This window comes from Tenrec ecaudatus, chromosome 6 (assembly GCF_050624435.1).
Source record: "Tenrec ecaudatus isolate mTenEca1 chromosome 6, mTenEca1.hap1, whole genome shotgun sequence".
Lineage (NCBI taxonomy): Eukaryota > Metazoa > Chordata > Mammalia > Afrosoricida > Tenrecidae > Tenrec > Tenrec ecaudatus.
This window is the reverse complement of record NC_134535.1, coordinates 26,207,329-26,231,640: the sequence shown is the minus strand read 5'-3', so window position 1 is coordinate 26,231,640 and position 24,312 is coordinate 26,207,329. Positions and strand designations below refer to the sequence as shown.

Here is a 24,312-nt window from a genome sequence, read left to right as displayed (position 1 = left end):
TAATTCCTTCTCCTGGCTTTTGCTCAGTGATCGCTGTTCATTCCTCGTTCATTCTACGTCTGATGAGGGACCTGGCCTGTGTATTCTCCCCCCAGTTCTCGGGCCAGTTCCTGCTGTTTTCCTTTTCTCAGCCAGTACCCCACACTCCATAATCTCCCCTTTTGCTCAGTTATTCTTAGAGTTCCAGGGCAGAATGGCACAGTATTATTAAGAAGGAACTAAATAATTTTCGTGATGCTATAAATTATACTTGTGTACGGCTCACAATTTGGAAACATGCTTAGAACTCTAAAGAAAATAATAGTCCCCTCTCTAAGATGACCACATTACCAAACTGGGATGGATTCTTCTAGTTGTTATTTTCCCCTTAAGCACATGGAAGACACATAGATGTACATGCACAACTTAAAAAATTAAAGTTGTAATACTGTTCGATTGTGTTTTTCGTCTGAATACTCTTAAGCAATCTTGTTAAAAATTTTTAAGTATTTGAATTGCAGTACCTCATAGGAATACTGGTAACAACTTGAGAGCCCTTGAGAGGAATTTTCTTTATGTGACTTTGTACTTGATTTTTCTTCATTGTGAAAGGAAGCAAAATTTTAGGCATTCTATTTTTTTTAACAAACTATGTTATCAGAGAAAGATTAAGAATGAGAGCGAGAAGTTCTGACAGTGTATACCAGTTACATGGCCTAAGCTGGGGTTCTGAGCCTGTTTACTCACGTGTAAAGTTGGAAAGCAATACAAGCTCTTTCCCAGAGAGTTGTGGACAGAGCCAAATGAGAAATCTGAAGGTTTATTTCAAACATGATAGATGGACCCCACAAATAAGGAATGGATAGTTTTGTTTTGTTTTTAATACGCTTGAGAAAGGATGGAAAATCTTTTCTAAAGTTGATCCAGGATTTATTTTCTTACTAGGAGCTCTGTCTAAACATCATTCCCACCTTTGCCAATCTGATAGAATACCCGTCCATGAAAAACGCTTTGATACCAAGAATTAAAAGTGCATGCCTGCAAACGTCTTCCCTTGCTGTAAGTAATTGTATACTGTTTTTGCTTTCATTCTCCTTCTTAGTGGTTTAAATAGTTTTTCTTGTTGTTTAACAATCTCTTTATTGTTTGTCCAAGTATTTCTTCTTAGCTCTAGGTAACTGCTACGTATTAGAAAATGAGCAATAACCATAGTCTCCCTGGCACATAACTTACAATATTACTTCTCTAGCCTTACTCCTTGCCCTTAGTCTCCTTGCCACCTAAAAGTTTAAGGGTTTTTTTCCTTTATTTTTTTCTACTTGAACTCACAATTTATTTTGTTGGTAACTTAAATGTAATCATGAGAGTTTAATTGGTAGATAATCTAAAAACTTTCTGAATGGCTTTCTATTATAAATACCCTATATTTTTAGCCATCTATCAGCTATGATTTTTAGTCCTCCACCTAATACCTACTTTTAAAAAAGTAAAGAGTACAATAAAATAATAAGAGTGTGAATATAAGTGGGAGAAATTAATTTTACTCAGAAGTACAGTATATCATACACAGTATAATCTGAATAAAATAGCATTTCAGGGACAATAAATGTTTGTAGATTTCTCTCTTACCCTACATTGTAAGAAGACTTTATCACAGAGGGGACGTTGCATGGGAGAAATGCCCTTCACCTGACCAGTTTTTATCCTGATGTCTGATAATGAGCATTCTACAGTGTTTGCAATTTTTGTTTTGTAAAATCTGTTCTTGGTGCTTTCATCTCTCTTTATCTGGTGGGTTGTGAGTTTAAACAGTTTGTAGCTTAATAGAATTATAGGCAAAAGCAATTTAAAAGATACTGTCTTATTTGATAGCTATCTGCTTTATTTTAGTTCCTGCTTCTTGCTAGACCGATTCTGAGATGGAAACATGCCAAAATAAGAAAAAATACGCTGTGCACTGGAAGCCAAAGAACTTGAATCTTATTCTGACTTGGTGAAAATGAAGTGTTGGGCAAGTCTCCTCACTTCTCTGAGGCTTTTCATCGGCATTCAAATGATAGGAAAAGCAGTCCTTTCCGTTGAAAGTCTTTCATTTCATAACCTAATTTTCAAAATAGGAAGTGGTAACATAAAGCCTCCCTGTTATGGAGTCAGCTCCAACTCTTAGTGCCCTGTAGCACTCACGGCCCCTGTGGGTCGCTGAAGCTACAAACCTTTCCCGGAGCAGGAAACTTCATCTTTCCCCACAGAACTAGGTTCCAACTACTGACCTCGTGGTGACCAGCTCCATGTATAACGAATGCCCTGTGCCGTCACCTTTCCGTGGTGGTAAGATATTGCCTACGAAATCCTAGGGGGAAGTGCTCTGTCGTACAGGTCGCTATGACTCAAAGGCACACAGCAAAATAATATGCCCCTAACTTCTTTTCAAAGCAATGCCATACCTTATCTATGGCAGTATGGACTTAGCTCAAAGCACACATTCTCTTTCCGTTTCAATAGACAGGCAAAGTGAGACGGGAAGCGTGAGGCTAACAGCCATGCCTCGCAGCATTGTTCCCTTGTTAAACCTGGGTAAGACACTAATGAAATCCTGCAAGGGATCGAATTCACAATGAATTTATAACGAATGCATTTAGAACAATAACTAGGGTTAACTTGCATTTTGTATTGCTGTCAGTGTATCTGTGTTTAGAATGAGATGTGTGAATCTCCGAATTGCGTTTATAGACCTATATGTAAACATTAGACGTTCCACCAAGGAAATTCTTGAAGCTCAGCTATGAGTTAGAATTGCATATCTTAATACTAGAACCGGATAGTAAAGAATAATAAACCCTACAAGGAATTTTAAAAATGCTTTAAGAGCTGTATCTATTCATGACATACAGGAGTAATAATTAATACCTTGTGAAGGAAAATAAAATTAAGTTAGCATTTCTAGTTTCTCTTAAAATCTGTGCGCTCCAGTTGAATACAGTGATCCTTTAACAAAACTAATTGTAAAAACTAGCCATACCTTTAGATAATTCTTTTTGAATGTATATTATCCCTTATATTTGAATTTCAGAAAACGGTCATGTTATTTTCAGAAATGAAAATCGTTTTAATTTTTTGACAGAAATGTACTTTTTAAACCATCCAAGTCAGCTGTTATTACCTTTTTTCTGTTTAAGTTTTATTGAAATTGAGTTCTTGATTCAAAGTACTCTAAACTAATTATAGCAAAAAAGCTTAGCCTGTGGAATATTTATCAAAATAGTCAAGTGAATATAGAATTTGGTTAACATAGCTTCAAATGTCAGGTTTTCGTAACCATATTTAGAGATACGTAAAATTAAAAAGCTTTATGTGAACAAGTATGGGTAATCTCTACATGTTATTGACATTTTAACTTTAGGAATAAAATATCTGAGCTATAAAAAAAACAACTGGAATTCATTATTGGGTGGGGAGAATTTATTCGTTTTCTACAACTGCAGGTGTTCCCAAAGGAACCTTTTAGGTAAACACTAATAACAGGTGTGTGTCACTTAGCGTGAACCATACGTTTTCTACAACTGGACGTTTTGTCAGGTTGATTTGAACATTGTGGCAACATCATATTAAAATGTGGAGCCCACGCAGTTGGGATCACCTACTGCTGCTGTCCCTGCTCATAGAAGCTGGAGGAACTAGTGGTTGGCAGTCACAGACACTGAGCTGCAGGGAGTGGGTGAGGGGCCCAGCTCTGTCTGCTTTCTGCCTGCCTGAGCAACAGGAGCATCGTGGGCCCTGCAGCCCTCTACCCTCACCCCATCACTGCCATCTGCCCCCTGGATAAAGACTTAGAGCCCACAGGCAGAGCCACGCATGCCCCCTGCCTCTGCTGCCTGTGGTCAACCCTGATCTAGTCTGGGGCCTGCAAGAGTGAGAGTCCGGCCCTTAAAACCCCAGGGGGAAATAATCATCCAAGGAGAGCTGCTTTCCCTTTTACAAAAATCCCCCAAACAAAACCACAGGCGAACCAGCAAGCATGCTTTATGGAGCCACAGACAGAGGTCTGTATGGTAGGACAGACATTAAGCAACATGTACCTGTATAGTAGAAGCTTCACAACCCCTAATTATTTATTTAACAGTTTCACTGGCATGTAATTAATGTATCCGACAATTCAGTGGTTCCGTCATATCAAAAAGAGGTGTACAGTCATCTCCACCATCTATTTTGGAACTTCTCATCTTTCTTGTACTCACTGCTCTCAGCTCCCCATTTTCTCCCGTGCTCCTCCCCTGCCGCACACCCCAAGAAACCTTCGATGCACTTGCTGTCTATGTAGCTCTACCCAGAAGAACATAGAACAAACAAATAGAAACAACAACAGAACCACTGCACCCTGCATGATATTAAGGCTGTCCGCATCCCTGCAGTAGCTCAGAGGTAATTCACCAGAGGCTTAATCTATGTCTGGACCCTGAAAGTGGATTTTGGGTTCCCAGTGTCATCCAGAGCTTTCTGCAAACTGGGTGTTTACAATTTAACCTCTGATGACAATCCCTCTTTGGGATTTGGATTTTATTATTTATAATCCGTGAATCACACTGGCTCCTGTGGCTCTTCATGTGGACTTACTTGACACCTCAGTTAGATGGCTGCTTGTCTGAAGGTAACCCATTAAGACCCCAGGTATGATGTATTCTCTCTGATGGCTGGACACCATGTGCTTTCTCACCACACTTAGCTCATAGCTCCCATAGACTCAGTGATCTTTTTATGAGGGCTAGCATCAGACAGGTCCATGTAATAAGAACTAATTGTTCTTAGACTGCGACTAGAATCAAGTTTGAGTGAAAAATGCATTCATATATCTATGGTTTATCTGTATGTCTCTGGTTCCCTTTAGAGACATCATCATTTCATATTAGAGAACATTATTAGTCATCCTCCTGGGGCAACATTAATCTAGTCAACGATATAGACTACACAAGATTAGACTGGCTACAAACTGTAATACATGCTTGTAAAGGTTAAAGTCTTGTTTGACTGGACACCTATTTATATAATCAGTGGGGTTTGATGATACAGCAAATGTGTCAATGACATTCATTCACAAAGGCAGAACCAAGCTTTCCAGATTCATGTATGTCACAATAAAGTAAGGAGGAGGACATTGACATCGTAAGTATATGTTGTCCTAGGCCACCAATACATTGGGCACCTTCAAGGCAAGAGAGATGCACCAAGTCCAACAGTCGCCAGTTCAAGAGCCTTAAGTTAGCAGTCGTCTGGGTCTGAAACACGAGGGGGCGAGGGGAGTGACGTTTGAGGTCAAGCTCAGTTCACTTAGTGAGATCCCCACATTGTTGTGTGGTTTCTGGAGGAGGATGTGCTCCTCGGACAGACAGATTGTGCTGGTTCTGACCCTATAGGGGTAACAGCTGGAAGAGGGGTCCCTGTGGGATGCAGTGGGGGAGTCGGAGAGGTAAGGAGGTCAAGAGCGAAGAAAAAATGTTGAAACTGGTTTGGGTAGCGATTGTACAACACTGCTTGATGTGATTGAACTACGGAATGGTAGGATGTCTGGCTTAGCTCCTAATAAAATGATTTGGAAAACAATAACATGGGGATAATATTGTTACCAGTTACATAGAGTTGTTTTCATATGTAATTGAAATTATTCATAAGAAGCTTCATAAGGGTATTTGACAAATAAAGGGGAAGCTAAATTAAAGAAAATATGACTAATGCCACATTAATTAGGAACTGGTGACATACAATATTGACTAGTGAGAAGCAGAATGTCATCACCAACCCATTAGACTTCATCTGTTTATTCATTGAAAACTTCCATATTTCTCCAGAGTGCTTTCTAGCAGAAACTTTAAGGCATACAGCTACCTGCCTTCATCAAATGTGTTTACGTTGAGATCAATTATGTTGGCAAATGTACTATCTCCTTTTGGAACCTTATTATTAAGGTTATTATTAATAACATTCTTGGGGCGGAGATTATTATGAAACATTAAGTAATAAGGCAATACAGGATTAAAGTATTCATTATGATATATTATTGACTTGTGCAGAAAAAATATTTTCAGCACAGGTATTATTAGCTACTGAAAACATTTCTGCACTCACAGTGTTTGTTCAAATATTGGAATCCTATTAGTTTGGAACTCACAATTAGTGCAGTCTAATAAATTTTACGGTGCAATCTAATAAACGGCATGTTTTCAGACTTGAAAAAAGAACGCACAGCTTTTAAGTCTCAGCGTTCTATAGTACACAGCTTGGACCAAGGCCTGGGTGGCAACTAGGTCAGAAGGGTCCAATGAAGAGCATAGTGCTGGCTGCATTCACCTTGTGGGTTCTGTCTAAGTATTTCCAAGCTTTTTATTTTCCCTCAGTGGGAGGTTGGCTCTCCTGTTTACCCGTCAACAGAAAAGTAATCACCTTCTGTGAGACTTGTGTGTGCCCACCCTGAGCCTGACTTGACTTACTCTCTCTTTTTTTTTTGACCACCCCCCCGCTTCTCCCCCACCTCTTTCTTTTTTAAAAAATTTTAATTTAATTATTGTTTTTACTTTCTCTTAAGGCTCGGTTATCACTCTTGGAATTTCTTTATTTAAAATGTCGCATAGTTCGAGCCGCCGCTTGTCTTTATCTAGTGTGCGTGTGCAGCAATTCTATATTCTTTCTTCTAAAAGTTTGATGAATTAATAAATAGATAAAAGTTTAACATTATTAAAAGATAAGGGCTTTCAACCCTGCTTTTTTCTGACACGATATCAGTGTACATATCTATATAAACATTGAATTACACTGAAATGTTTTGTTCTAGATTGCAAAGACAAATGACTAATGCTATTTACTTCTCTTAATAGGTCCGTGTGAACTCACTAGTATGCTTAGGAAAGATTTTGGAATACTTGGATAAATGGTTTGTCCTTGATGATATTCTACCCTTCTTACAACAAATTCCATCCAAGGAACCTGCAGTCCTCATGGGGATTTTAGGTAGCTAAAAACCTATCGTCATGCTACTTGGTTGTTTTATAGTGGTACAAATAAGGTTTCCACTTATAAAAGCGTTTTACTTTTCAATGATTGAAGAAGGAGCGCACAAATGCCATAGTGTGCTGCTCTTTGGGTTAGTTTGAGCAAAAGCAGCAGAACCTTGACATGTACAAAGAGATAGGCATTTGGAGCTCTTGGCTTCGCCAATATCATGATAACATGTTTCACCTATAAGGTAAATGGCTCAGTATAAGACAGGAAACAAAGCTCCTGCAACTACTGATATGGCTCTTAATACCTGGTAAGTACTGTGTATACTTGTGTAAGCCGAGTTTTTTAGCACATTTTAAATGCCGTTTTTGTGGTAAAATTAGGTGCCTCAGTTGATATTCAGGTTGGCTTATAGTCGAGTATATATGGTATTTGGCACTCGATTTGTAAGAGGAACTGTGCAAAATACCTCTTCAGTATTGCCATATTTTGCCCTCCCCAAATCCAGTGAAATAGGTAGTTGGGGTTGCCATGTGTTGGAATAGGAATTGACTCAAAGCAACCAACATTTCAGTTTCATAAGGAAAAATGAGTCTTAGACTAAGCAAGGTAGATACTTGTCACACACCTGAGAAGTGGTTGAGCAGCTTTTAAATTATGTATGTTTTAATCTAGGAACCTTGGTGGAGTAGAGGGTTATGTGTTCGCTTTATAACCTCAAGGTCAGCATTTCGAAACCACCAGCCTCTCTGTGGGAGAAAGATGAAGCTTTCTCCTCATGTTAAGAGCTTTCTACTCTGGTAAAGGGTGGGTCTTGGAAACCCACAGGGGCAGTTCTGCTCTGTCCTCTACGTTTACTGTGAGTGAGTCAGAATTGACTCAATGGCAGTGAGTTTGAGTTTGATCTTAACCAGTATACTTCACTACTAAATGATGTGCTGCTGAAGCGTACTGGCTGTATAGCACGCTGTGTTCTGCCAGTTAATTACAGACTGCTCTGTCAAGAAGCTCGGAAAGTGCTTGTAACTAACTTGGGCAAGTCTGATATGCCAGGATGTGCTGTACTCAAAAGAAACAGACCTAGCCGTGGAAATCGCAGAAGCATTAATAGGCTTATTTTTTTTCAACAATTTATTGGGGCTCATACAATTCTTATCACAGTTCATACATATACATACATCAATTGTATAAAACACATCTGTACAGTCTTTGCCCTAATCATTTTTTTCTCCTCTTTTTTTTTTTTTACATTTTATTAGGGACTCATACAACTCTTATCACCATCCATACATATACATATTATCAATTGTATAAAGCACATCCATACATTCCCTGCCCCAATCATTCTCAAGGCATTTGCTCTCCACTTAAGCCCCTTGCATCAGGTCCTCTTTTTTCCCCCCCTCCCTCCCCTTTCCCCCCCTTCATGTGCCCTTGGTAATTTATACATCGTTATTTTGTCATATCTTGCCCTATCCAGAGTCTCCCTTCCCCTCCTTCTCTGCTGTCCCTCTCCCAGGGAAGAGGTCACATGTGGATCCTTGTAATCAGTTCCCCCTTTCCAACCCACTCACCCTCCACTCTCCCAGCATCGTCCCTCACACCCTTGGTCCTGAAGGTATCATCCACCCTGGATTCCCTGTACCTCCAGCCCTCATATGTACCAGTGTACAGCCTCTGTCCTATCCAGCCCTGCAAGGTAGAATTCGGATCATGGTAGTTGGGGGGAGGAAGCATCCAGGATCTGGGGGAAAGCTGTGTTCTTCATCGGTACTACCTCACACCCTAATTAACCCATCTCCTCTCCTAAGCCCCTCTATGAGGGGATCTCCATTGGCCAACACTTGGGCCTTGGGTCTCTACTCTGCACTTCCCCCTTCATTTAATATGGTATATATATATACACATACATATATACACATACATATATACATATACACATACATACACACAATTACATCTTTTTTTTGCATGATGCCTTATACCTGGTCCCTTGGCACCTCGTGATCGCACTGGCCGGTGTGCTTCTTCCATGTGGGCTTTTTTGCTTCTGAGCTAGATGGCCGCTTGTTCACCTTCAAGCCTTTAAGACCCCAGACACTATCTCTTTTGATAGCCGGGCACCATCAGCTTTCTTCACCACATTTGCTTATGCACCCATTTGTCTTCAGCGATCCTATCATGGAGATGTGCAGTCAGTGATATGATTTTTTGTTCTTTGATGCCTGGTAACTGATCCCTTTGGGACCACTTGATCACACAGGCTGGTGTGTTCTTCCATGTGGACTTTGTTGCTTCTGAGCTAGATGGCCGCTTGTTTATGTTCAAGCCTTTAAGACCCCAGTCACTATCTCTTTTGATAATTAGGCTTATTTTTTACTTGCTCATTGTGAAGAAGTCATTACCTATTGCTATATCTTAGTACCATCACTGTAGCATCTAGCCATAGAAGCCCAACAATAGAAACATGTCAGAATACTAAGTTCTCTCTGTCAGTTTCTGGAGTGACTTTGAACAAGTTTTTTCATCTATGAAATATGAATTAAAGTAACATTATAGCATTTGTCTGAGACCAGTGAGACAGCTGGAGGGAAGCTACTGAGCATAGTGCTTAGCAAATAAGCACTTAGTAGTCACTCATCAGGGCGCCCTGGTGGTGGTGTAGTGGTTAAAAGTCGGGCTGAGATCCGGTCTAAGCCAGCAGCAGAGGCTGAGACGGGGTTTGCCATCTCGGAAACCCCAGGGGATTGCTGCCAGTCAGCATTGACTCCATGGCAGTGAGTTTTGAGGTTTTGAATGAGTCATTTGTAAAGAATTCATTTGGTTATGTAAACTATGTATATTAACAAGAGAATAATCCGAGAGAGTGTGTTCTGAGATGCTGAATTATGAATAGAAGACTTAGAACCTAACCAAAGAGCGCAGAGAATGCGGAAGGCTTGTGCCCTTTGGAAAGGAAGGCTGTGGACTAGGTGCCGGGACTAAGGCGGTGCTAGGGAAGGCTAGTGCAGGACTACGTTAGGAGGCCTAAGCTTCCCACCCACCGGGTCTGATTTGTTGATGAAGTGCTGCCACCTGTACGCACACACTTTGGAGTGCAGATTTTCCCATATAATGTGTTCATGTAAATAACAAGCGCATACATATAGCATGCATAGCACACATAGGAAACCAATGTGTAAGTGGCTCGCAATGTTTTCACAAAGCCATATAATGTCCATGTTATTTGTATAAACATATAGTAGAGGCTTCAAGTTGGAGTAGGAAGTGTAGAATATACCTTTAGATATTACCAGCTTATTGGGACATTCTGTAACCTTTCTGCCACACTGTAAGAACAGTACCTGATTTGGATAACCTTTTGCTGTTCTGCTACATTAAGTATAATCGTATGCTCTCCAGATAGCTGTATTATAAAATTTAAATGTGGACTATGGTTCCGATGTGTCAGAACGTCATGATTCTTGGGGCTGAAGGAGGAAGTTTGTGACTGTGCTGTGTATCAAAAGATGTCAAGTAGATGCGCTGTTCTTGAGATTGCTGTTTATAGTGTTAACTTTAAAAATGTGTCATACTCTGTTCTGCCAGGTATTTATAAATGTACTTTCACTCATAAGAAGTTGGGAATCACCAAAGAGCAGCTGGCTGGAAAAGTATTGCCTCATTTGATTCCCCTGAGTATTGAAAACAATCTTAATCTCAATCAGGTAGGACTATCATTTGTGCTTATTCATCTTACTGGGGTTTTTGGTGCCATTTAACATACGAAGGTTGGCAAGACCAGGGGAACTATGTGACAGGAGTTCAAGGAAGAAAGGGGTCAAAGTCAAAGACTAGAATGAAAGGACGGGGGTGAAGGCCTCATCAGGAGAACCTAAATGAGCAGGCCTTTGAAAGCTGTGTGGGACTTGGGGCTACTTTATATTTGGTCCTGAGAAGTTCACATGAACAAAGACAAAATCATTGCTTTGGGGTGTTTGATATTTACTACTGTTTAACAAATCACAAACATAGCTGACAAGAACAACATGTGCTGCCTCTAGGCAGCGTGGGATATAAGATTCAGTTAGACATGCTTTCTGAAACTTAGACGCTTCATCACCATATCACCATCATGCAATGATATTGTGACAGCATGCGCCATCAGTACCAGCAGTGGATCTGATTGAAAATGGAGGCTACTGTGATTAACGAACCTGATTTTCCTAATTAGATTTGCTGCTGACTATAAACATAACCATATTGATTTCTTATTATACCAGTTCAATTCTTTCATTTCCGTCATCAAAGAGATGCTCCATAGATTGGAATCTGAACACAAGACCAAACTGGAACAACTTCATATAATGCAAGAACAGCAGAAGTGAGTAGATTGTGGTTGAATTGCATGTGGTCCAGGAGTCAGATTAAAGTTATCTGCTGATCAATTTTTCTCAAATATAGAATAGAAAAGTTGCTGAATCTTAATTTAGTCATATATAAATCCTCTATTTCAATATATCATTAAATTGAACTGAGTTAAAGTGAGGTATTTCAGTTTTAAAAGTATAAGATGTTATATTCTTAATTTTTGCTGTACATAAATAAAATCTTATTTTCTTATTTCAGAAAATCTCATTTCAGGGTGATTCCTCTCCAGTATTAGCCATTAGGAGTGAAGTTCAGGCTAATCATTCAGGGTACCACTTCGAAATATTTTTAAAATCTATGAAATTCCAGTGTTTGAATTTTCTCCCTTCTCTTTCCTCAAGCCCCACCCTCCCTACCCCAGACATTTTTAGAGCATTCATTTCGGGTGTAGTACCACACTATCTGCCTCTTATTTGGGGAAGATTTTCTACATTATTTTCAGAACACTCAAGTTGGAAAGATGAAATTGCTAGTTTATAAAATCTAAAGCTAGTCTTTGCCCAGGAACAAAACACAGGGTTTTAGACAGTCTGTTATTATATACTTTTGAACCCCAAGACATGAAATCAGTCAAATTGATAGCTTTCTTGAGCATGGTCCCCAGTTAAAAATTAGTTTGCTTCTTCCCAGTCACGGTGTCAGATGACAGCTTCTGGAAAGTAAGTGCAGAACAAGGGGAAGTAGAACCTAAGCAAGCTGTGTATGCGCAGACTGTTCTGTAAGGTTGAAGAATTCGGTATTTGATGAATTAACTTTGTTAATATCAACTCAAGCCAAGCCCACGGCCATCTAGTCGATTCTGACTCATAGGCACCCACATAGGGTGAGTCTTTATAGGACAAACCGCTTCAACTGTCTCCCTTGCAGTGGCTGTGATATTTGGACAGCTGACCCATCACCCAAATTCCTTATATTAACACAGGAACTCTGAAAAATAATTTTTAATATAGTTTGTTGTTGAAGCTGTGTGCAGCAAAACACCCTGTAGTTGGCCCATCTCCGTGTGTAATTCAGTGAGATTCATCACGTTCTTCCAGCTGTACGATCATTCTGACCTCCTTTTCCTGTGGTTCCTTCCCCGTTAACAAGTTCACTGCCCCTAAGATTCCTGTCTAATCGTTTGAGTCGCTGTTGTCCTTTTGATCTACGGCGGTAGTTCTCACGAGCAGACAGCTGTGATGGCACTGTGCGCTAGGTCTTGAGCTGCTGATCGCAAGCGCCTAATGATCAAGGCAGATAGTGTATACTTGCTTAACCAAATTATTGTTTGTTTATATGATGACTAGAGGTATTGGGGGGTTAATTTTTACGGTTATCTCAGGACAATAGTTTCTTGGGTTCATCCAATCCCCTCGGCTCCAGAAAGTCCGTGAAAATTTTAAATTCTGCTCTTGATTTTCTGCTTTTTAACTAGGATTCTTTTATAGAACCTCAATCAAAATGCTCAGTAATGTTAGCCAGGCACCATCCAGTTCTGGAAAAGTAATTTTACAAGATTTGTTTGTAACAAACAAAAATGTGTTACCTAGTATTTATACTTAAGGGGAGAAATGAACCTTTTCTCAATCTTACTTTATTTTCAAGGTATAGCTCTTGCAGTGATAGCGCATTCATTCATTGTTAGTATCAATGTTTTAATTTAATCACATCAAGTTCTCTGTATGTCACATATCTGAATATCTCCGTGAGATATTCAGCTTTTTGAATACATGTTTGCCTGAATTTACGAGACTGAGTAAATTGTTTCCTCAATCTCAAATGGTGAGTTAAAAGATTTAGAAATGTTAAGTTTTTGGGTAAGCAGACTTCAGTAGTAGAAAGTAATGGAGCCTTTGCATTTCTTTAAACAATGAGGTTACAGTTTATTTAGGTTATAAAGATTTCCATGTGGATAAACGAATCTTTGTATGAGTGTTTTAAAAGTATGCATTTCTGGCGAATTATCAATTCAACACTGTGTTGCAGATCTTTGGACATAGGAAGTCAGATGAGTGCTTCAGAAGAGACCAGAGCTACAATTGTTGGGAATCAGGTAAGAGGCATTTGAAGAATTTTAATTTTTGAAGAAAGTGGGAAGTATAGATTGAAATATCTTAATTTTTATAGAACGTGTGATCACTGTGTGCTGAATTCGTGGAGCTTTTCATGTTTAATCACCTTTTATTCAATAAGCCCTATCTTTCCTGGCGTGCATTCAGACAGCTTGTTTCTGATTTCAGCAGATGGACAAGGTCTTTCACAGCATTGGAGCCGACTTCCTGACTGGGGCCGAGCCGGACAGTAAGGAGGATGGGCTACCGAGTAAACTGAAAGGAGTAAGTACTTTGCTGTCCTTCCAGAATTCTTACTGTGGAGGAGGAACAGATTTTCGGTAGGAAATTGAATTTAGTATCTTAAGAGGAAATACTCTGTAGTTATCTTTATGCCATTAAAAGTATCAGGAGAACATGACCTGACCCATATTGAGAATAACCAAGACTTGAGATTTTAACTTTTCTTTATTGCTCAGTCTCCTGTGTGATACCCTTTGTAGATCGCCTGGTTCCCCTATCAGTTCCACTCTTGGCTCTCGGGCTGATGGCGTCAGCTGCAGATTCATGCTGCCGATCTACCCTGGGCTCTCTGACTCTCAGTCCACGTGCTCGGTTCCTTCCTGCTCACGGCATTCCCCGCCGTTTCAGCTTCAGTGATTTTTCTTCTGTTCTTTTGAGCCAATCGTTCTTTCTTTCGTTCCATGGGAAAGTCTTATGGAGTGAGATAGACAGCCGGAAAAGATCTGCCAAGTTTTTTAATGATCGAGAATATTTTTTAGACAGTAAGAAAGAATAGAGACAGAAAATTTGCAAAATTTTTCTGACACACTTCAAAATATAAAATTGATGGAGTATAATTTTTATATGACAAAGAGTTTATTAATGAGAAGAATGCAAATATTTTGTTCTGGTGGGGTGCGTGAGTGAAGATAATATTCTGCCTAATTGGAGTTCAATATTAATGTTACCCATGTACCAAATCAGTTAATCATATTATCATTGAGAAGAAAATGATTTTCATTTAAAAAATACTAACTACCATATTGGAAATACCATTATAGCATAAATCTTGTGAGGGTCTGCCTAAATTTAAATCATGCAACAATACAAAATATAACTTGCCTCCGGTAATCACCAGCAGAAGACTATTGGTGATTTCAGTTAAGTAGCAAGATAATAAGGGTGTATCAAAAGAAAATGGAACGACTATTTTATAAGTGGACTGTGTGAAGTTTCTTACTGAGTTTTTACTTTATTTTAAGGCAACACTTACACTTGAAGAAAAACAGAAATTGGCAAAAGAACAAGAGCAGGCCCAGAAGCTGAAAAGCCAGCAGCCTCTTAAACCTCAGGTGCACACACCTGCTGCGCCAGTCAAGCAGGTCAGTCTCTGTGTCGCCCTGTTTCATGCACACGGCTCTGGGGAAGAGCGCTGGTTATTACTGCTTATAAAAAATTCATTGGAAAACATAAATTAATGTGCAGTTTCTAAGAAGAATTATGGGACACAGTGGATTTCTCAGCAACTCCTCCATAGCCTGCCGAATATATCATTTTCTCGGACAGTGCTTGTTACTGATGAAGAAGAAGCTTGTTGAGTAGACGTTCTTTAAAAGGATGAGATCTCAGAGTACTCGTTCAATTGTTTCCACTTTAAAATGATCAGAGAGCATGTATTCATGCTTTAGGTATTTCTTAATTAAAAGTAATTTGCTGTTCTTGGCTTGTGGTTGCCATCAAATTGATTCTGAGCCTTGGCGACCGATCAGCAGACTTTGCACATATATGACAATCGTAAAATTCTTCCATTTTGTGCGTTAACAACGCGAGTCTGCGGTGGTGAGTGCAGGGGGTGGGGGAGGCGAGAGCAATGCGGCTGTGGCTGTGAAGATGTGTCGGCTTGGCCGGGCAGCGCCGTTGGCTGGGATGCCTTGTCTCGGGAGCCAGTGTAGTCAACTTCATTTTTTGCATGATGCTGATTTTCATATAATGACCAAGTTTTAGGAACCGAGCCGTCTCAATAAGTGAGGACTTATTTTAAGAAGATTTACCTGCATGACCTGACCAGTATTTATTTCCAACTGTTTTCCAGGCTCCGTTAACAAGTATTGATGCTACAACAGTGACTAAGCTCCTTACTCTTAATTGACTTAAGAAATAACATATCTTAAAAGCATTTAAGTTGTTTTTTTGTTACCTCTTAGTCACAAAAAGTGACAATATTCGTAGTCACTTCCCTAAGAACAGTGACCACAGAATTTCACATTTTTAATTCAAGATATAAATATTACATGGTATAATTTTTAAAAATCATTTTATTGGGGTCTTGTACAACTCATCACATCCATTGTGTCAAGCACATCTGTACATTTGTTGTCATCATCATTCTCAAAACATTTGCTTTCTAATTGAGCCCTTGGTGTTGTCGGCTCCTCATTTTTCTCCTTCCCCCGTGAACCCTTGATAATTTATAAATTAGTATTATTTTTTCATGTCGTACACTGTCCAGTGTACTGGAAAGAATGCAGTTATTTCAGGGAAGATGCCATTTTATTTAAATAGAGTCCTGCATTAGTGTTACCTGTCATCAAATTAATGGAGCCTGGTGCTGTAGTGGGTTTCTCGTTGGGCTGCTAGCTGCAGGGTCCTCAGTTCAAAACACCAGCCTTCTGGGAGAGAAAGATGAGGCTTTCTACTCCTGTAAAGATTTTCTATTTCAGAACCTACTGGGAAAATTCTACTCTGCCCTGTAGGGTTCCTGTCAGTCAGAAATGAGTGAGTGTGTGTGAACATCTAATTGATTACAAATGTTCATCTGTAAAACTAAGAAAAACAGAGGGCAGGTTGTATTTAGCCTGGGGACAGTGGTTTTTGAACTCTTGGTTCTACTTAGTTTTTACTTTAGAATTTCATGTATCAAATGTTTACTTAATGTAATGTAATAATTTAAACTCCTTCGAGAGCAGTAATTCCCATGTATTTTACAGACCAAGGACTTGACAGACACATTGATGGATAATATGTCATCTTTGACCAACCTTTCTGTTACGACTCCTAAAATGCCTGCTCCGGGTACCTTTACTTCTGTTCCTTCGATGGGCCTCAGCATGCTTTCCGCTCCGATGGACAACACAAAGAGAAAGTTGACAAATGGCCTCAATGCCAACATGGGGTTTCAGACCTCGGGATTCAACATGCCGGTCAATACAAACCAGAACTTCTTCAGCAGCGGAGGCACCCCAGGAGTGACCAAGATGGCCATGGGAGCAGCTGCCACTTTGCCAAATTTCAATGCTCTGAGTGCTTCTCCTGCTGGTGCAAAGCAGAGCCAACAGAGGCCCACAGACATGTCTGCTCTTAACGATCTCTTTGGCCCTCAGAAACCCAAAGTTAGCCTGAACCAGCTGTCCCAGCAGAAGCCCAATCAGTGGCTTAATCAGTTCGTACCGCCTCAGGGGTCCCCAGGTGTGGGCAGTCCCCAGGTGCACATGTTAGGACAGTCTGCCTTTGGGATGCAGGGGAATCCCTTCCTGAACCCACAGAACTACACACAGCCACCAGCGACAATGACCAATAGCAGCTCCGCCAGTAATGATTTAAAAGATCTCTTTGGGTGAAGTCTTGCTCTTACTTTTGAAGGCTTCTTTCAGTTTTAATCGTGAGTGAGCTGATTGGAAGAGGGTCCCTGCGGGAAATTGCCTGGTTCTGCTTCCGGCTCAGCGGAGCAGTCATACAGACTCCTAACCAGTTGCGTTTTTTAAAGCATTGAGAACTGTTTTCCCCTCTTGCCAGCTCCTTCAGGTTTTAAAGGCCTAAACCAACTCAGAGTTTAAAAGGTCAGTTGAATATCTTGAGTTTCAGCAGAGTTTTTCAATTAAATGTTTACTTTGACTGGTAAATCTTGGTGTAATTTTAAAAATCGAATTTATGGTCATTGCAAGTCTCCTCTACTCAGTACTACATGCTTACATTCCACTTCCCATGTCGTCAGTCTTCATTTGAATACGTGAGAAATCGCGATGCTGTACTGATGTGTTTGCATTAGTCTGACTGACCGAGAAAGGGACCGGCTAATTACATCTTATATTTCAGATGAATTAACGTTTAGTATGAAAGGCTGAACAAAAACGACAAAATTTAACTTACTTTCTTTTTCAAACTGCAAGCATTGTTAGCCATCTTAAATGCAAACTGATCATTGTAAATTATATTTTAGCATGGCCTGCCTCAAATAGCAATGTATTTTTCTGCATTTCCTTGGCTATATTTAAAACCGCTTTTCCTACTGTATCATAGACAAAAGAGGTATATACTGATTTGTACAAATATTGGACAAAAACACCCAGATGTGACTTCCTTGACTATTGCCTTCATATTTTCATTTCGAATTCAATCTTTTGAGGTTGCAGCATATATGAATTGCATTTTCAAAAACGAGGTTTGTAGGAAGTAAATTATATTTAATGAGTAACTTCTGAGATTTCTGCTGTATTGTTTCAATTGTAGTAAACTTCACGTCTCTGAAAATGAGCAATTAATTGCATCTCTGGCTACCAGCAGATGCAGTTTCAGTTGACACGGTTAAGTCTTACCTCATCAAGTACTGGTACTGAAGTTCAAGTCTTCCTTTTCCGGTTTCTGCTAGCATCCTAACGCCCTTGGCGACTCTCGGAGGAAGGGAAGAACGGCCTTCCGACAGGAAGCGTGATTGTTTTCCAAAGCCTTTCTCTGAAAACCCACTTGTTGCTCATGGAACCGTGGAGCCTTAGGTTGTGGTGTGTGTGTTGAGTCTCATCCCACCTTGGGTGGTCAGTCAGCTGTCTGTCAAAGACTGGTGTCTGTGTTGCAGTAGCCGCCACAGAATCTGTGATTTTTTGATGATCGAGGACCAGCAATCATTTGAAAAGAAATCATCTAAAGTTTAGTGGGCTGGTATGCAGTTTATTCATTGACTATGAGTATTCTTTCAGTATGCTTGTACACACGATGTTTTTAGTTTAAAATATTTAATAATTTGATGGCAGTTTCATTGCTAGCGGCATTTAATAAGAAAGTACTTTAAAAAAAATAAAAGGTCAACTTTTACATCTGCTTTCTGTATCTCCACTGTACTTTATTAAATGGTTTTAGAAAAAGGACAGATAGAAATGCTGAAGAAACCAACAAATAAAAACATTAGAAAAATCAAAGCGTTTTTGTCAAATGTGTTTATAACTGGACCAGAGTATCTTGTTTGTAATGCAATATTAATAATTCTTGTGAGAAAATTTGCATATGGAATAAATTCGCTTCATGTGGAGGATTTTTTTTCTTTGTAAAACTTCAGTAGTCATTGTTTACTGGGAAATTGTTTTCTTAATTTTGTTAAATACATTGATGTCAGTGTTGAATTCCTACATAGCAGGAATACTTCCTCTAGCATGTAACTTGAACTTCTAGATGTAAGACTAGGTTACTTCAAAAGATACATGTAATTCTTCTTAAGTAATCTTCACAACTTGAAGTTTGCTCATTAATCAGGATAATGGTGCTACATTTTTATAAAAATTTCCTGTACTGTTTTCTACTTTCTTGAAGGTATTTTACTTAAATCATTTCCATCAACTGAATTGTTCCCATTGCCTTTTTCTGCTGAGAAATTGCCTCTGAAAATACTGGGTGGTGCTATTTTTAGATTGTTTCTATATGAACAACGTTTTTAAAGTGCTAGGTAACTTTAAAGTCACTTCAGGTGTTAGCAACATCAAGTCACTCATTCTTACCGTAGAAATTGGTAGATTAAAAACATTTTGTAGACGAAACTTAAAACACAATTTCCTTTATTTGAACCGGTTCTATTTTCTCCTAGTGCGAAAGTGAGTGAGATATGTAGGAGGTGTATAGAAGAAAATGGAAATAGAGTATGTAGCTGACTGTTTTATCTTTTTGTTTTGTTTTGTCTTTTGCAATGCATAAACCTTTCTTTACACTGAATAAGATAAGGAAGTAGGTTTTTGTTTTTCTAAAACTCTGTAAATTACCTCACATGATTGCTTTTAAATATGAAAGGAAAAGGGATATGTGAAAGATCCTGATAGCAAGCACAGAGTATGCACCAAATAAATTGTAGCTTTGATAAAACTTTCCATTTTAAGTTGTGATTTCATGCTTTGTGATTGACTGGTCTTGACATGTTTTTAGAAGGAAACAGTTCTTTCAAAGTTGTAGGCTGGGGTCCTCTAGAGAAGCAAACCCGGTGTCGCTCAGATGTGGGGGCTTCCAAAAGTTTGTGGAGAACTTCATTATCTTTTAATTCTATTGTCCCACAACATTTTGAAGCCCCCTCTCATATCGATTTACCTCAGGGAAACGGCACTCTCTCTTGCAGAGCCTAGCAAGGTCTAAGCTCATGGGTCTGACATCAGGCTGGGGGCTTCTCCAGTTAAGCTTCAGGGACCAGTGAGCCCAAAATTGGAAAGTTAGGCAGCAAGTCTCTGGTTTCACAGGAGAATGCTTGCAGGTTGGCAGGTAAGATGTCAGGCTGCTCACTGAGGCTGAACAGACTAACAGCTCCCTCGTTCTGCAGGCAGGTGAACAGGCCACAGGCCCAAGTCTTGGAAACTAGAGGTCAGATGGTAAAGATCCCGAGGCAGAATCCAAACTTCACAAAAAACAAACCCAAAGAGCTTTGCCAGACGGCCCACATACAGTGATAACCTCGGTTGCTTCACTTACTTTGTCCCAAATTCATGTTCAAACACCGAGAAGTTCAAGAATTGAACATGTTTTCCCATAAGAAATCATGGAAAACCAAATAATTGGTTCTGAGGCCCCAAAATTACATTTATAAATTTATTTTTCCAAGACTTTAAATCACTTACAGAGGGTTTTAGCCTCCTTATAGGCCACTGTCTCAGAAAAGCTACAGCTGTGGAATTGTTTCTGAGTTATCCCAGTTAACGGATTTTTCAACCACTCTGATGGTCTGGGTTCTTTATGGTTCACACCTTTCACCACATCAGAAACTTTAATCACCACCACCCCCCTCCAAGGAAATGTCGCTATGCTCACCTACCTACCCATGTTGGAGTCAGCTGCAAAGCAGACTGGTGGGCACCCTGAATCACATTTGACCACAGTTTCTTTAACTTCGCGATTCTCAACTTTTCCTCTTGGCTTTACTGCTGGTATCACTAACTTTCTGTGGAGCCCTGATGATATTTTATTGCAAATAAAGTACAAAAACACAGTGACAACCGTTTGGGCACTAACACAGAGCCCTGGATGCTGTCTGAGCAGAGCAGCTCCCATTGTAGCCCCGAGGAGATGCAGCAACTCGTGACTGTTTTTTTCAAGTTTGATCGCCGGTTCTACTTTAAGCAGTTAGGAACTTCAAGCAGATTTCTTTTGCTTTTCTTGAACTTTCTTGTTGGAGTGGTGGAAAGTGCGAGTTTGGGGCTGTTCACAGTCAAGGCGCCCCTGTTGAGTGAAAGCAAGTCACAGCCCTAGGAAACTGCCTTTCATGTTGGCTGCAGCTCGCATGTCTCCCCGTGGAGGTGAGTGCTTGGCATGGACTCTCACAGGGCATGCCTATGTTACAACGGCCTAACGATCGAGATTCAGAGGTTGATGCGTCACAACCAAAATACAAACCAAAGTAGATTTGGAAAGATTGTCAGCGGCTTTCAAACTACGGCGCTCAGCAAGAAATTCATTTAACTCAACCCTGTAGATAAAATACCTGTATAAAACAAGTGCCAGGAAAACGTTTTAAACAAGTGTAGTGCACACTGCTTTTTCTCATTCTTGCCAGTTGGGAGGAGCCCTGGGGGTAGAGTGGTAATAGGTTGGGCTGTGATCCTCAAGGTCAGCTGTTCAAAGGCACCCGCTGCTGCTCCGGAGGAAAACGGGATTTTTTACTCTCATGAATATTTGCAGAATCCCACCCGGGCAGCCCTGACTAGGGTCACTGTGTGCCAGCATTGACTCGATGGCAGTGAGTTTGATCCAAATCTCTGAAAAGATTTCAAGACTCAGTTTGAATGAAACAATTTAACCCTTTCTTCAATAATTGTCAAACCAGAGGGCCAAATTCCCCGTGTAGCTTAATCCAAGGCTGTAAGAGATTAGAACCAGAAATAGAAGCTAGCTATTTTCCAATCTGCAGCCCCGCACTCTTTCCCACGCTGCACCCCGTGTGTGACTTTTTGGAGTACTGTTGTTGCGACCACCTTCTGTATCAAGTCTATAGTGAGTATTTGCGCCACAATGCATGTTGGGAAAAGTGGCGTTGATGGGGGAAAGTGAGCGAGATGACACGATAGCATTGCACCGAGTAAATCAGGGTTGGCTTTCTCAACTGGGGCCCAGCGAGGGCCTGGAGGAGCTGTGTTGGCAGTGCTGGCAGTCCCGGGCCATAGCACCGATTGAAGACCGTGAGCAGGAGGGGTGGCAGCCAGCAAAGCCATTTAACCAAAGAGCCGTAGTTCAGATGTTCCAACCATTCTCTATTGAAAGCATTCAAGTTTCCAGGAACGGGGGAGATAACGCGTATCTGGGGCACAAAGCACATATCTGAATGTTTCTGGTTGTTAGGTGCCGTGCACCACCGAGTGAACCTGCCCAGCCCTGTAACATCTTTACAATTGCTTTCTAGCAGCCACGGTGAAGAAATGAAAGTAACTGTTACTGTCGAAGTAGCTCCGGTCTGTGCTGATGCCCAGTGTGTCAGAGTATCGCTGCGCTCCCTGGGGTTTTAATGGCGGCCCTCTTGGGAGTAGAGTGCCAGGGTTTTCCATAGCGGTACCTCTGAAGGGACTCGAGTGCTCAGTGTTTTGGTTAGCAGCTGAACACATGAATGATGTGTACTGTCCGAAACCCGGAATCACTGCCATTGAGTCAGTTCCACCTCTATAGATCTGTCCCATAGGGTTTCCAAGGCAATAAATCTTTTTAAAGAACATCTTATTGAGGGGCTCTTACATCTCCTGTAACAATCCATACGTCAATTGTATCAAGCACATTTGTACATATGGTGCCATCATTTTCTAGAAATGTATTTTCTATTGAGCCCTTGGTGTCAGCTCCTCTTTCCCCCCCTCCCCCTACCTCCGTGGCCCCTTGATAAATTATTATTTTCATATCTTACACTGCTGTCTCACCCCACGATTTCTGTTGTCCATCCCCGTGTGTGTGTGTGTGTGTGTGTGTGTGTGTGTTATGTGTGTGGTTATAGGCTGATCATCTTGATCAGTTCTCCCTTCCCTCCTCTCCCCACCTTTCCACCTTCTAAGTCAGCCATTCCCGTTCCTGGATTCCATGTGTCGTGAACTCTTATGTCTTATCTATATCTATGCACGTGCTCCAGTACTCTGGCCAGAACTGAAAGACAGGACTGGGGTCATGATCGTGGGGGCTGAGGGAGCCTCAAGGGTGAGGAAGCCTCAAGGAGTATTGTGTGTTTCACTGGCGCTTTACTGCACCCTGATTGGCTCATCCCTTTCCTGTGACCCCTCTGTGAGGGGATGTCCCATTGTCTACTAAAGGGCTTTGGGTCTCTGCTCCCGCCCTGCTCATTCTCAACAATAGGGTTTGTTTTTCATTTGTTTTGGGTCTTCTGATGCCTGTTACCTGGTCCCCGGACAACTCATGGTCACACAGGCTGGTGTGCTTCTTCCATGTGGGCTGTTGCTTCTCTGCTAGGTGGCTGCTTGTTTAACTTCATAAGTCCTTAAGACGCTATTATCTTTTGATAGCCGGGAACTTTCTAAATAAGGTGATATATTTTCACGGAAGCATACTGTCACATCATTTCTTCTGTGCGGTATCTCGTGGGTTCAGACCACTGGCCTTAGGGTTAGTAGCTGAGTGCTTTTATCACTATACCATCAGCGCTTCCTAGCACCACCCAGGGACATATATTAGAGGGTAACCTCCCATCCAGATTTTTTCCTTCAAAGCCATATACTTAAATTTTTTTACAAAACAATCTTAGCACATTTAAATTACTCTCCATTACACTTAATACATTTGTCAAATCTGCGATTCCATTCTTGGAAACATTTTTCAAACTTAACTTTGGATGGTTGACAGCACCCCTTGTTTATTTTTCTTCACCTCTTCTTCATCAAATCTCTGTCGTTTCATGTCCTTCTTCATTCATGGAAACAAAAAGAAGTCACATGGAGTGAGGTCAAGTGAGTATGGTATGTGTGGCAAGAGAGGCATGCTGAGTTTTTTTCCCCCCCAAACTGGTGCACTGGGATGGCTGCCTAAGCAGGTGTATAGTGTGACAAAAACAATCTCCTGTCTGTCACAAATCAGGCCTTTTTTGTCACACACTGTTACATGATCTTTTCAGAACCTCTAAATAGATGAACAGCCTGAGCTGGTGGAACAAACTCCAAATGCACCAGGACTCAGCCATCCATCCGTTTGGGAAGTAGACTTGACTTCCAGAATGAAGATTGTCATCAATCAACATTCCACCTTTTTTGGAATGAGAAAAGCACTCATATACTTGAATTTTTACCATAGCGCTGTCCTTGTAAGCTGTGTTCAACATAGCAGTTTCTGCAGCCTTATCCCAGAGCAGGAAACAAAATTTCACAGCTTCATGCTCCACAGAAACTCATATGTATAAGAGAGTTTTACATAAAGCATAAGTGCACATCAAGAAAACAGCCCAACCCAGTGCTGCCCAAGTCCACAAGTCCAACATTAGCCCATATGTCCGAACCAATCCACACAGTCCTCCATCTCACAAAACACATACTATGATGCCGACTGCTGGAGGACAGCCGAGTCAGTGAATGTGTAAGCATCTCAGCGCTGGCAGGGGTCTCCACACGGCTGCTCCAGCACCCAGGGCTGCATCGGGGTAGGTCCATGTGGCTTCTCCTCGGGAATGTTTTGCAGGAAGTGA

The 24,312-nt window shown here is 40.7% G+C and overlaps 1 protein-coding gene across 3 annotated transcripts in view; it reads left to right on the top strand.

Annotated features, from left to right (window-relative positions):
• Positions 1-19,536, top strand: part of SCYL2 (SCY1 like pseudokinase 2) — an 84,241-nt gene extending 64,705 nt beyond the window's left edge. For 2 of the 3 annotated variants that reach the window (XM_075551107.1, XM_075551109.1), the window contains 8 exons: positions 925-1,038; positions 6,843-6,975; positions 10,555-10,673; positions 11,229-11,329; positions 13,342-13,408; positions 13,596-13,691; positions 14,672-14,791; positions 16,397-19,536. In XM_075551107.1, the coding sequence (XP_075407222.1) occupies positions 925-1,038; positions 6,843-6,975; positions 10,555-10,673; positions 11,229-11,329; positions 13,342-13,408; positions 13,596-13,691; positions 14,672-14,791; positions 16,397-17,026 (1,380 nt within the window). In that variant the 3' untranslated portion in view covers positions 17,027-19,536. The remainder of the gene's footprint in view (positions 1-924; positions 1,039-6,842; positions 6,976-10,554; positions 10,674-11,228; positions 11,330-13,341; positions 13,409-13,595; positions 13,692-14,671; positions 14,792-16,396) is intronic. The other variant, XM_075551108.1, reaches the window with a different exon arrangement.
• The last annotated feature ends 4,776 nt before the right edge of the window (positions 19,537-24,312 follow it).